The following is a 13,585-nucleotide window of genomic DNA, read 5'->3' as shown; positions in this document are numbered from 1 at the left end:
AAATTTCACAAAAACACATTCTAATTCTTGAAAATCTTTAAAGATTTGTAATTTCCTTCTGAGTCCATGCCTACACTGCACTTGAAATTCCTACATTTTTATATATAATACTAGAGGCCCGGTGCACAAAAATTTGTGCACTCGGGGGGAAGGGGGCGTCCCTCAGCCCGGCCTGTGCCCTCTTGCAGTCTGGGACCCCTCGGGAGATAACGCCCTGCTGGCTTAGGCCTGCTCCCGGATGGCAGAGGGCAGGCCCAATCCCTAGGTGCAGCCCCTGGTCAGGCTCAGAGCAGGGCCAATTGGGGAGTTGGCACGCCGCCCCGTCATGCTCAGAGCAAGGCGGATTGGGAGGTTGCGATGCCACCCTCAGTCACGCTCAGGGTAGAGCTGATGGGGGTTGGGGCACCGCCCCCTGTCACACTCAAGGCAGGGTCGATGGGGAGGTTGCGGCGCCACCCCCTGTCACGCACAGAACAGGGCCCATCAGGGGGTTGGGGAGCTCCCCCCTGTCACTCACAGAGCAAGGCGGATCAGGGGGTTGGGGCACCGCCACTGTCACACAAAGGGCAGGGCCGATCAGGGGGTTGGGGCGCCGCCCTCTATCACCCACAGAGCAGGGCCGATCAGGGGGTTGGGGCGCTGCCACTCTCACACTCAGGGCAGGGCCGATGGGGAGGTTATGGCTCTACCCTGTCACACACACAGCAGGGCACGTGGGGGTGGGGCACCTTCCCCTGTCATGAACAGAGCAGGGTGGATAGGGAGGTTGTGGCCCCGCCCCCTGTCACACACAGAGCCGCAGGGTGATCAGGGGGTTTGGGCGCTGCCCCCTGTCACGCTGATCCCGGTGCTGGGAGGCCTCTCGGCTCTGCTGATCCCGGTGCTGGGAGGCATATTACCCTTTTACTATATAGGATAGAGGCCTGGTGCATGGGTGGGGCTGGCTGGTTTGCCCTGAAGGGTGTCCTGGATCAGGGTGGGGGTCCCCACTGGGGTGCCTGGCCAGCCTGGGTGAGGGGATGATGGCTGTTTGCAGCTGGTCACACCCCCTTCAGGGTGGGGGTCCCCACTGGGGTGCCTGGCCAGTCTGGGTGAGGGGCTGAGGGCTGTTTTCAGGCTGGCGGGTTACTGAAGCTCCCAACTGCTCCTTTTTTTCTTTTTCTTTTTTATTCTGGGCCAGCTTTAGCTCTGGCTCCAGCTCTGAGGCCTCTGCTGCTGAAAGCAGGTATCTGGTTTGTTTGGGTTCTATAATTGAAACAATGTATAACTCCAGCTCTGAGATCCTGGCCGGCTGAAAGCAGGTTTCTGGGGTTTTGTTTAGCTTCTATATTTGTTACAATGTTTCAAACTGCAGGCTCAGAGGCCAGCAAGGCAGGCGGGGAACGTTGGAGTCCTCCGTCACTGGAGCAAGCAAGCTTCATGTTCACTTCCAGCTGCCTGGTTGCCGGCCGCCATCTTGGCTGGCAGTTAATTTGCATATAACCCTGATCAGCCAATGGGAAGGGTAGCGGTCGTACGCTAATTACCTTGTTTCTCTTTTATTAGATAGGATTAACCAAAAGATTTTTTTCTCTCTCATTAAGAGTCTTATTGATAGGCAAGAGTTTTAAAAATAATTCTTTATGGTTGTCTATAAATAAAGTATGTCACATTAATGCCTGGAATTTTTACTGTGTTATTTTATTAAACTTTGAATAATGGCAAGTATTTTTTACCACAAGCTTAGTGAACCTTTCATTTGATCCAGGCCCACAGAGACAACCCAGGATGCAGAAAATACCAGCCTTGGAGACCTTGTGTCATTCAGAGAACATTTTTTTTTTAATATATTTTATTGATTTTTACAGAGAGGAAAGGAGAGAGATAGAGAGTTAGAAACATGGATGAGAGAGAAACATCGATTAGCTGCCTCCTGCACATCCCCCACTGGGGATGTGCCCACAACCAAGGTACATGCCCTTGACTGGAACCGAACCTGGGACCATTCAGTCCGCAGGCTGACGCTCTATCCACTGAGCCAAACCAGTCCCGGCCAGAGAACATTTTTAAGAATCTTGAGTACAGCCCTAGCCAGTTTGGCTCAGTTTTAATTCTGGTCAGGGGCAGATACCTCAGCTGTAGGCTCAATCCCTGCCCAATCCAGGTCAGGAGGCAACCAATCCATGTGTCATTCTCATATCGATGTTTCTCTGTCTCTCCTCCTCCCGTCCACTCTCTCTAAAAATCAATGAAAAAATATCCCCACATAAGGATTAACAAACATTTCTTGGAAGAAAATTACTTTTTAAAAAAAGAATTTTGAGTATTGCTTCACATGGGAGAGTAAGTGTTCTCACCTTTCTTCCACCCACACAAAAATTTTTATTGAATCTTGAAAATAGTAAATCTTTGTTGGCCACAGTGTTTTAAATATTTTAGTAAAGTCTGTTCTTAAACTCCATAGAAACCTAAACATGTGTTTCTTTCTATGTAGTTTAATGTAGCTTCCTGTCTTTTGAGACTCATAGGAAGGAGATCATGGGTCTGTGTTAGAGGTGACTAATTAATGGATAGACAGAAGGAATAAATGGGCAAGAGTACTCCTATGAATAACTAAAAACTCAAGGAACAATGGCTTTGCTTTCATTAAGTGTTTTGCCTTATAGGGGAGCATTATTTATGGACAAAAGAGTGCAAGTCAAATACACCCACCTTGCTGTTTGTGGTAGAAGATAGAAATCCATTAGAGCACCCACCTGCTCTCTTTCTTCTTCCTTTGCAGGACAGAGAAAATGCAGTGCCTAAAGTGACATCCTCCAGGTTATTTTAGCTTTGTGCTAATTCTTGCAGACCTAGATTTTATTTTAAAATTACAGTTGTCACTGTAGATTACTTTCAACAACTTTTAGCATAAATGTGGATTTTTCCCCTTTTTTAAAGCTTTAAGCAAATATTATAAAATGACTTTATCCTGTTCCAAAAACAAACAAGCAAACAAAAAACACACAAAAAAACCTGACCTGTGGCCTAACCTCTGGTTTTTTCCTTGTCAAATTGTAGTTGTAAGCTCTTTGAGAAAAAGGACTGTGTTTTCCTGATCTTTTATCCTCAGCTCCAAATGTTATGCCTTGCAGGAAATGTTTGAATGAATTTGGTCTTGCCCCTTTCTCTATCTTTCATTTAAGTTATGCAGTAAAAAACCTGTATAGCTCCAGGAAAGGGCTAACTGTGGTAGGACATACTAGTTACCATTTGTCAGATTCTAACTTACTTTGTTATGCAGTTTACTAATGAAGAACCCAAGGACCAGACCCAGAATTCTAACACAGGTAATTTGGCTCCCAAGTGCACTATGTACTACACTGTCCTGCCCCCACTGGCCCTATAAAAGTACCTTTTTGAGCCATTTATTTCCATTGGTTGTAATTATTTATATAGCATTTTTTTTTTTTTCTTTCATCATCAAATTGCTGTAGCAGGGATGCAATTAGTAACTTAGTTTTGGCAGTTTCAGCCTCTGGCGTATTTGTTTCGAATTTGGCTTAAGTCATCTAGTAGCCTATTTTGTGTCCTACCTCCCTTTAAAATGCACCATGGTCACTATCTTTTTTTCAGTGTTTCAGCCAGGTTGGAAATGATATTATAGAATACTTTTAGCATTTCTTTTCTGTGATGAAAATGTTTAACGCTTTTAGTCATTTCTCTACTGCATTTCCATTTTTGTGCTCATTATTAGTTTTTCTATGTATGTGTAGTCATTCTTTGCCAATGACATCTGGTTGTTTTGTACATAAAATTAGGCCTTTGTAAGCCAACATTTGAAACTTTTTCTTTTTTCTAATTTGTTGTTCTAATTTGTTGTAACAAAATAGGGAAATGGTTTCATAATAGTTTCTCCCCAGTGAATTGGCTGATGAGTTAACAAGTTAATGCATTTGCTGTTTAGAATTTGTACTGTTAATTCAAGGAAAACATTTGTGATAAATTTTGGAACACTTACAAAAAGACTTTCCGTTTATGTTGAAAAGTAATTTCTTATGGTAAAAAGTTAACAAGTGTTAAATCTAAATCATGGATATATAGGTGTCATCATTTATTTTTGTTTTAATGATGATATTTAGAAGAAATTTCTCAGGGTTCCTCCTAGATTTAAACTACTTGAATAGACCTTGATAACATCTAACACTGTACCTTTAGGAATATATATATAAACTTTTTTTTCTTTCTTTTTCTTTATTTTGCTACAGAAGATTTTAAAATTCGACTCATTGCATGCTTCTTATTAATATGGATTTTGATAACTATAGATATTCCTCTGAAATACTAGCTGCCTCTCACAAGGGTTAAAAATTATGTCAATAAGTACACATTAGCTCTGTACCCTAGCTCTGGCATTTATAACGGTAACAAAATATATTAAAACAGATAATATTAGTTTTTTATTTTAAAAAATTTTGTTCATCAGTTTCTTTTGTTCATTAGAGTCCACAAGTGAGATCATGTGATACTTAATCTTTTTTCTGACTGGCTTACTTCATTTAGCATAATACTCCCCAGGTCCATCCATGCTGTTGCAAATGATAAGAGTTCTTTCTTTTTTACAGCTGCATTATATTCCATTGTGTAAATGTACCACAGATTCTTTTTATCTATTCACCTGCTAATGGGCACTTGGGCTGTTACCAAATCTTAGCTATTGTTAATTGAGCTGCTGTGAACATAGGGATGCATGTTCTGATTGGTTTTCAGGTTTCTTAGGATATATTCCTAGAAGTGGGTCACTAGGTCAAATGGGAGTTCCATTTTTAATTTTTTGAGGAAATTCCATACTGTTTTCCACAGTGGCTCCACCAGTCTGATTCCCACCAGCAGTGTACTAGAGTTCCCTTTTTTCCATATCCTCACCAACACTTGTCCTTTGTTGATTTGTTGATGATAGCCATGCTGACAGATATGAGGTGATACCTCATTGTCGTTTTAATTTACATCTCTCTGATGATTAGTGACTTTGAGCATTTTCTCATGTCTCTTGGCCTTTTCTGTGTCCGCTTTGAAGAAGTGTCTATTTAGGTCCTTTGCACATTTTTAATTCAATTGTTTATCTTCTTTTAAGTTGTATGAGTTCCTTATGTATTTTGGAAATTAACCCCTTATCAGATGTGTCATTAGCAAGTATGTTCTCTCATGCAGTGGGCTCCCTTTTCATTTTGTTGATGGTTTCTTTTGCTGTCGTTCACTTTGTTTATTTTAGCCTTCGTTTTCTTTACCCTAGGAGATGTATCAGTAAACATTGCTGCAAGAGATGTCTGAGATTTTGCTGCCTATGGCTTCTTCTAAGATTTTTATGGTTTCACAACTTACATTTTGAGTTTATTCTTGTGTATGGTATAAGTTAGTTGTCTAGTTTCATTATTTTGCATGTACCTGTACATTTTCCCCAGCACCATTTATTGACAAGACTGTCTTGTATGCTCTTGCCTCCTTTTCAAATATTAATTGAGCATAATGACTTGGGTCAATTTCTGGGTTCTCTGTTCTGTCCCATTGATCTTTATGCCTGTTCTTGTGTCAGTACCAGGCTGTTTTGAGTGGCTTTGTTGTATAACTTGATATCTGGTATTCTAATTTCTCCAACTTTGTTCTTCTTTCTCAAGATTACTACTGCTATTCAGGGTCTTTTTTGTTTCCATATAAATTATTGTAGCAGTGGTTCTAGATCTGTGAAATATGCCATTGGTATTTTAATAGGGATTGCATTGAATCTGTAGATTGCTTTGGGTAGTATGGACATTTTAATGGTGTTGATTCGACCAATCAATGAGCATGGTATATTCTTCCATTTGTTTATATCTTTATCTCTTTTTTCCAACATTCCGTAGTTTTCTGAATGCAAGTCTTTTACCTCCTTGGTTAAGTTTATTCCTAAGTATCTTAATTTTTGTGTTACAGTAGTAAATGGAAGACAGCTGTGCTCACCACTATGCCACCAGCACTGCACTGCAATTGCAAATGGGATTGTGGGGTTGTTTTGTTTTGTTTTTTCATTTTTCTCTTCCTGAGAGTTCATTATTGGTGCATAAAAATGCCATCAATGCCATAATTTTGTATTCTGCTACATTGCTGAATTCATTTATTGAATCTAGTAGTTTTTTGATGGAGTCTTTAGTGTTTTTTATGTACAATATCATGTTATCTGCAAATAATGATAGTTTTACTTCCTCCTTTCCAATTTGGATGCCTTTTATTTTATAAAATTTTTTTTAAGTTCAAAATGATCCCCATAATATTTTATTTTTACCTTGCTCCATTCTAAACGGATTTGAGGTAATGACAGTGATGGGCACTTAAAAAAGACACAGAAAGTCAGAGGATAACATATAATTAGGAAATCTATATATATAAAAGCATAATATGCAAATCAACTGGATAGGGCAGGGGTGGGCAAACTTTTTGACTCGAGGGCCACAATGGGTTCTTAAACTGGACCGGAGGGCCGGAACAAAAGCATGGATGAAGTGTTTGTGTGAACTAATATAAATTCAAAGTAAACATCATTACATCATAAAAGGGTACGGTCTTTTTTTTTTTTTTAGTTTTACTCATTTCAAACGCGGGCCGTAGTTTGCCCAAGGCTGGGATAGGGGAACGAACAGTCGCTGTGATGTGCACTGACCACCAGGGGGCAGATGCTCAATGCAGGAGCTGCCCCCATCCCACAGGCCCCGATCACCCAATGGGGGCCTGCCGGCCAACCTCTCAGCCCCTCCCCCCAGCCAGCAGGCTCTGATCGCCCAATGGGGAACAGGGAACCAGGCTGGGTGGCGGCGGGCAGGGCCGGCTACAAGCAGCCAGGGAAGAACGGCCCTGATCGCAGGCCAGGCCTAGGGACCCTACCCATGCATGAATTTTGTGTGCCGGGCCTCTAGTAGTATATAAGAGATTTGACCCTGAGTTTCCCTGTATCAGTAGCAAAAATAAAAGTAAAAAATAGTAGTAAGTGAAAATATAGGGCAAGATCAAAACCAACTTGATGAGTGCTAATTTGATGAGTGATCTCATGATGCTCTCATTCTTTAAAATGTGGAGGAAAAGTATCTACTCCTTAAGAGAGCATATTTTTCCTGGTGTTGAGTCCCAGAACAATTCCTCAAACTTAAGTAAAGAAGATAATTCAAGACTAAATTGATTCTAGACATCCAAATAATTTGCCTTTTTATTTCCTTTGTGTCTAGATCTAGGCTCAAAAGAAAGCTGTTTTCAAATGCATACTTTCTAAGAGTAAAAACTTTGTAGTAGTTGTAAATTAAAACCTACACTTTCAGAAGTACACAGTATTAAATTTATTTGTGAAAAAAAGGCATTTCTTTTCTAAAACAGTGATGAATGTTAATAATTATAGTTTCTACTAGAGGCCTGATGCATGAAACTTGTGCAAGGGGCTTCATCCAGACAGTCGTTCTACTGTTTGGCCTAATTAGCATATTAGCTCTTTATTATGTAGGATTGTGCCTTTATAAGCTAATTGTTAGGTGCCAATTGCGGGTTTTTATTGTTGTTTGACAGTGTCAGTTGATTTTCAGTAATATTTGGTTTATAACTACAAATTGCTGAAATGCCAAGATTCTTAAAGTATTAGAAAGGGTGGGGGTTTTTTGTTGTTTGTTTGTGTTGTTTTTGTTTTGAGGAAGGGAGAGGAAGAAATAGAAACACCAATGATGAGAAAGAATCATTGATTGGCCACCTCCTGCATGCCCCCAACTGAGGATTGAGCCCAAAACCCTGGCACGTGTCCTGACGAGGAATCGAACTGTGACCTCCTGATTCACAGGTTGACACTCAACCAATGAGCCACGCTGGTCGGGCAGAAAGGGTTTTTATGTTTTGTTTTACTTATTTCTATTTTAAAATTTAAGAAAGGAAAAAGATTTTGGTTAAGGTTTTCAAAGAATATTCTTACTAGTAGTTTGAATGCTTATTAGATTTTTAAATGTTTGGCTATTTGAGTTTAGAGTCCTAGATTTAAAAAGACTAAAATATTTCCTCGTCTGAAAATAAGGGTATTTTGTGTATGTTTGCTTATAAATTGTGTGTATATGTTTGAGAGAGAGATAGATTGATTTTTAATCATAAACTATATATGTATATGTCTCCTATAGGCTGGCGTAGAGGCATACCTCATTGTATTGCACTTTGCTTTATTGCTCTTCATAGTTGTAGGCAATCTTGAGGTATGCGTGTATTAAGCAGTTGTCATTGTAGATAGGTCATTCAAGAGTCAAGAAGTTTGCAACTTACTGTCTTACATTGACTCTCTCAGTTGCCTATACTTTACCGAAATCATGTTTTTCTGTTTTCTCACTTATTTGGACTTACTCATAGGACCATATGGAAATTAATTTTTATGATATGTGCGTCAGGTCTCCCAGGTTTGGTGATTCACTAGGAGGACTCACAGGACTCAGCATATAATTGTACTAATAGCTATTATTTATTACAGCAAAAGCATGCAAAGCAAAGTCTGTGAAGGGAAAAGGCACTGGGGAGAAGTCTGGAGGAAACAAGGCCCAAGCTTCCCAGGGTCCTTTCCTAGTAGGGTCACACAGGATGCACTTAATTCCTTCAGCAGTCAGTTGTGACAATGCATGTGTGAAATAATGTCTACCAGGGAAACCATTAGATACTCTGCGTCCAGGGTTTCTTTTGGAAGATCATGTAGGTACCCTCTACATAGCATGTACTAAAATTTCAAACTCCCAGAGGAAAGCAGCTATTTAGCATAAACCGTAGTGTTTGCACGAACAGTTTAGGCACAGTGAGACACTTTTATCAGTGAGGTTGGTGAGAACATTCCCAAAATCCAAGTTCCTAGATGCCAGTCAGGGGCTAACCTTGCAAACAGAATGTTTTAAGGATTTCAGTCTCAGACTTGCTATTTTAACTCTTTTCTACACAATATACTTTAAAGAGGAAAAATATATTAGGGTAGTTTTTACTTTTAGTTAGGTATGTATTCATTCAATTCTGCCATTCCAATAATTAACACAAGCCATCTGTGAAAGATGAGATACTTTTACCTTGAGACAGATGTTTAATGCCCTGTCCCTTGTGGTAATATCTCATGGGTATAAGCCATATTCTGGTTCTCCCAACATATTCTCCAGCAATCAAAGCATTTTCTCTGTAAATACTCCTGCCATGATATTTTGATGATATTACTGTCAGAGTTTAGAGGCCTGATTTTTTTTTTTTGGTAGTTTGTCAAATTATATTACTTTCATGCTACTTTAATAGTTTTCTGGGGGAAAATTATGGGGGTATGTAACTTATTCCTGTTTCTCTCTGGAAGTGAGTTACAACTTGTAAATAAAATCTTTATAGTCCATATGCATAACTTCAAAACTACTTGAGCTATAATGTCAATTTTTAACCTTGCATTTTGGAAACTGGAAAATAATTAACTGTATTGTGGACACAGAATCCTAGAACTGCCAGAGTCCTTAATAAGGTCTCCAACTCCACACCTGTCACTGGGTGGTACAGAGCTGAACCAGCCAAGGCAGGTGGTGCAAAGCACTCCAGTGGTGAGGGCTCTACGCATTTTCAGGAGCCCACGTTGGAGTATAATTAAGCTAAGCTAACTGTCCTGGATCACCTATTTTACTGGTCTTTTGTGCATTTAGAGAACAATTAAAAAATATTTCATTAAAAAAAAAACCTGCTAAATCATTCTTTGGCCTTTTCTTTGCCAGATTGAGCCAAGTTGCAGCAATAACAATTTGACTTTTAAAAATAAAAAAATAAGACATGCTATTCTAGTCTAAGCCAAGCTTTCTTAATGTAAGGGTCTGTGAACTTGGTTGGGAAGAAAAATTTACACATTTTCACTAATCTCTATCAGAAAATTAGCGTTTTCCTTCATTACTATATCTTAAATAAAAAATATTTGGATAACTGTATTTCAATGTAATTATTTCCTTTGTAAATGTATGTACTTTACTTTATGCATTTAGAGAAGAAGGGGTCCATAGGGTTCACTAAAGGCTCATGGCAAAAAATAAAAGAAAAGGTTACACTCTGTGATGAGGGTAGTTGGATAACCTTTAAATGAGAATTTTTAGGGTTGTTTTTCCTTCTTTTCCTTATTGAAGATAACTGTGACTAGTAATATGTATTACTGTTGTGCTTTTAGGTTTACGTACAAGTTAATAAAGAAGCAGCAGAAGACAAAAGTGTAGCCAAATCAGCACATGATTTCTTCCAGCGATTGGAACTAGGAGACATGCAAGCACTTGCACTATGGCAAAAATTTCGGGACTTGAGCGTAGAAGAGTACATTCGGATTTACAAGGTACCTGAGCTCTCTCCTGCTTTCTTGAGATACGGTGCAGCTCTTGACTGGTACCACCAGGCAGCCATGTTTCTTCTTATGCTCATGTTTTAAGAATAGATTTGTCATTGAGTTGGAGTTTAGGACTCAGATATTGTTCTTTGGGCTGAAAGAGCTATGAAATAATCCTACAGCCTATGAGCTTAACAGACTGACATTCTGATACTTCATTTCGGGGAGGCTTTTCTTTTCCCTATCATTCCTTCACTTTTTTTTTTTTTTTTACAATTTTTTCTTCATGATGGGTATAAATTTGTTCATTTAATTAACATTTTAGGGCATGGGAAAAATACAACAGTGAATAAAAAAGATAAGTTTTCTCATGGACTTTACATTCTAGCATGGAGACAGTGCATTAAACAAAGGCAGTGTGAATTAAATAAGAGCATGTCGTCTGTTAGATGGTAATGATGCTGTGGAGAAAAATTAAGCAGGGAAGAAGAGGTCAGGCATGCGTGGACTAAAGAGAGTTTCTGTAAAGAAGCCCGTGTGGCTGCAGTAGGTAAGCAAGATGCGGACTATAGGAGAGGAGATTGAAGAGGTTGTAGGGTGGGACGTGATGTGGGATGTTTTCCAGGGCTGTCCAATCTGGCTTCGTGAGGTGATGGAAATGTCCTATATCTTTGCTGCCCATTATGGCAGCCACTAACCTTGTGTGGCTACAGTGTGAGTAATGTCATTGAGAAACTAAATGTTTAATTGTATTTCATGGGACGTTCAATAGCCTCCTATGCCTAAAACTACCATATTGGACAGTATGATACTGTTGGGAGGACTTGACTGGTGGAGGAGCCTTTAGAAGATTAGAGCAGAGGAGTAACTTGGTCTGTGTGCCAGACTGTAGGGCAGTGGTTCTCCCTTTGGGGTGGGGGGTCGGACGACCCTTTCACAGGAGTCGCCTAAGACCATCGGAAAACACATATATAATTACGTATTGTTTTTGTGATTAATCACTATGCTTTAATTATGTTCAATTTGTAACAATGAAAATACATCCTGCATATCGGATATTTACATTACGATTCATAACAGTAGCAAAATTACAGTTATGAGATAGCAACGAAAATAATTTTATGGTTGGGGGTCACCACAACATGAGGAACTGTATTAAAGGGTTGCGGCATTAGGAAGGTTGAGAACCACTGCTGTAGGGCATCCTATTTTGTCTTAGGGTAAGGTAAAGGACATTTAAGTAACTCTTTTTCTTTTGTTTCTGAACCCTTTTAGCGTCTAGGAGTACATTTTGATGAATACTCAGGAGAATCATTTTATCGTGAAAAATCTCAAGAAGTCTTAAAGTTGCTGGACAGTAAAGGACTCCTGCAGAAAACAATGTATGATCAGGCTACTATTCTCTAGTAAAGGTTTTTCTTCTATTTTGAAATTGGTGTTGATATATTCACTCAGTAAGCACAACAGAATGTGCTTTGCAGCCCTTTCTGGCATTTTTTTTAATAGTGCTTTTGCTATTCGAAGTACTTTTACACATGCTGTCTTTTGCTGCCATAACAAAAGTCTGGTAAGGTTGGGAGAAAGGATGTTATCTGCTGTTTGCACATGAGCAAACAAGAACAGAAGGTACGTATGACCTGCCTAAGGTCACAACGGCTGATAATGGTATAACTGTAAAAAAAAGCAATAGAATTAACAACTTCTTACTTAACCCTGCCTTTAAAAAAAAAAAGTAATCCTATCCTCTTCAAAAAAAAGATTTAAGGCAGCTCATGAAAATAGGTGTAATACAACAAGCTTTTGAAAGAGTGAAGGAGAAAATCAGGAAGTGGGGGCAGAAAATAATATGAAGTTAGGGTGATATTAGTACGTCATGTAACACACACTGGGATTCTGTTTCCTGGCTTAAGGTAGATATCTAACTTAGCTTTGAGCTTCCTGTCAACCAAACAGAAAAATAGTACCAGTCATAGCAGCTCAGATATCTGTAATGTAAAAGCAAACCAGTTGCTTAGAGGGGCTGCTTTTCATAGAACCAAAGAGCAATTTCTTTTGCCATCTTTATAAGGAAGACATGGAAACTGTGTTTAATAACATCCTTAGCAATGTCGTTAAGGAAAATTTTTAGACTACTGTATACAAATTCTAATTTTTGCTCAGGCAGGAAAGACAATAACAAAATCCCATGGTTTTATTATTCAAGGGTACTTTATGGCATCTCAAAGCTAGTCCAATATTTAATATTAAAATAACTGGAATTAGAGAAAAAATATGATGTTTTATAGTTAAACTACGGTTGTAATTGCATTTTTTTTAGGTATGTTTATGACATTATCTAAGTACTTTACCCAGAGTTACAAGATAACCAAATATTAATTGTACTAGAGGCCCAGTGCACGAAATTCGTGCACTCGGTTGTGTGTGTGTGTGGGGGGGGGGGGGCGTCCCTCAGCTTGGATTGCGAGAAGGTACAGGCCAGGCTGAGGGACCCCACTGTTGCATGACTGGGGCCAAGGAGGGACGTGGGAGTTTGGCCAGCTGGGGAGGGACCGGAGGAGGGCTCCAGGGCGTGCCTGGCCCATCTTGCTCTGTCCCAATTGTCCAGACCCCAGCAGCAAGCTAACCTACCAGTTGGAGCATCTGCCCCCTGGTGGTCACTGCATGTCATAGCGATTGGTCTACCGGTCAACTGTCTGCCCCCTGGTGGTCAGTGCATGTCATAGCAAGTGGTTGAGGGACCTTAGCATATCATTAGCATATTACGCTATGATTGGTTGAATGGTTGACCGGACGACCAGACAGTAGCATATTAGGCTTTAATTATATAGGATTATACCCACTCTTAATAGATTCATGGTCAGATTCCATCTTATTTTTCGTTGTTGTTGGTTATACCACTTATTGCTACTTAAGCAATAAAAACAGCTTCTGGTTTGCCAAAGATAATGTTATAGATATTATACTTTTAAAGGTCTTAATTTTTATTATGTTGCTTCAAGTTACCTTTTTGCATTTCTAGAAAAGGAACGGCTGTAGTGGATCTTTCTGGGAATGGTGACCCCTCCTCAGTTTGTACTGTGATGCGTAGTGATGGGACATCTCTGTATGCAACCAGGTTTGTATCTTATGTGAAGGTCAGCATTAGAATTAGCATGTGTATATGACTTCATGTTATTTGTTCTAGAGTTAATGCTAAAACAATTATGTTATCCTCAAAACTATTACCAAAAGCTAGTTTCTAAATCTCTTGTTCTCATCACTAAAATA

The 13,585-nt window shown here is 39.5% G+C and overlaps 1 protein-coding gene across 2 annotated transcripts in view; it reads left to right on the top strand.

Moving 5' to 3' along the window:
• The window catches only part of RARS2 (arginyl-tRNA synthetase 2, mitochondrial), a 70,478-nt gene that overhangs the window by 37,506 nt on the left and 19,387 nt on the right, over positions 1-13,585 (top strand). For both annotated transcript variants that reach the window (XM_081094412.1, XM_081094411.1), the window contains 3 exons: positions 10,169-10,327; positions 11,594-11,700; positions 13,338-13,433. In XM_081094412.1, coding sequence (XP_080950538.1) covers positions 10,169-10,327; positions 11,594-11,700; positions 13,338-13,433 — 362 coding nt within the window. The remainder of the gene's footprint in view (positions 1-10,168; positions 10,328-11,593; positions 11,701-13,337; positions 13,434-13,585) is intronic.

This window comes from Myotis nattereri, assembly GCF_964212035.1.
Source record: "Myotis nattereri genome assembly, chromosome: 6".
Classification (NCBI taxonomy): domain Eukaryota; kingdom Metazoa; phylum Chordata; class Mammalia; order Chiroptera; family Vespertilionidae; genus Myotis; species Myotis nattereri.
Note: the sequence above shows the minus strand (reverse complement) of the source record. Positions and strands in the feature narration are given on the sequence as shown.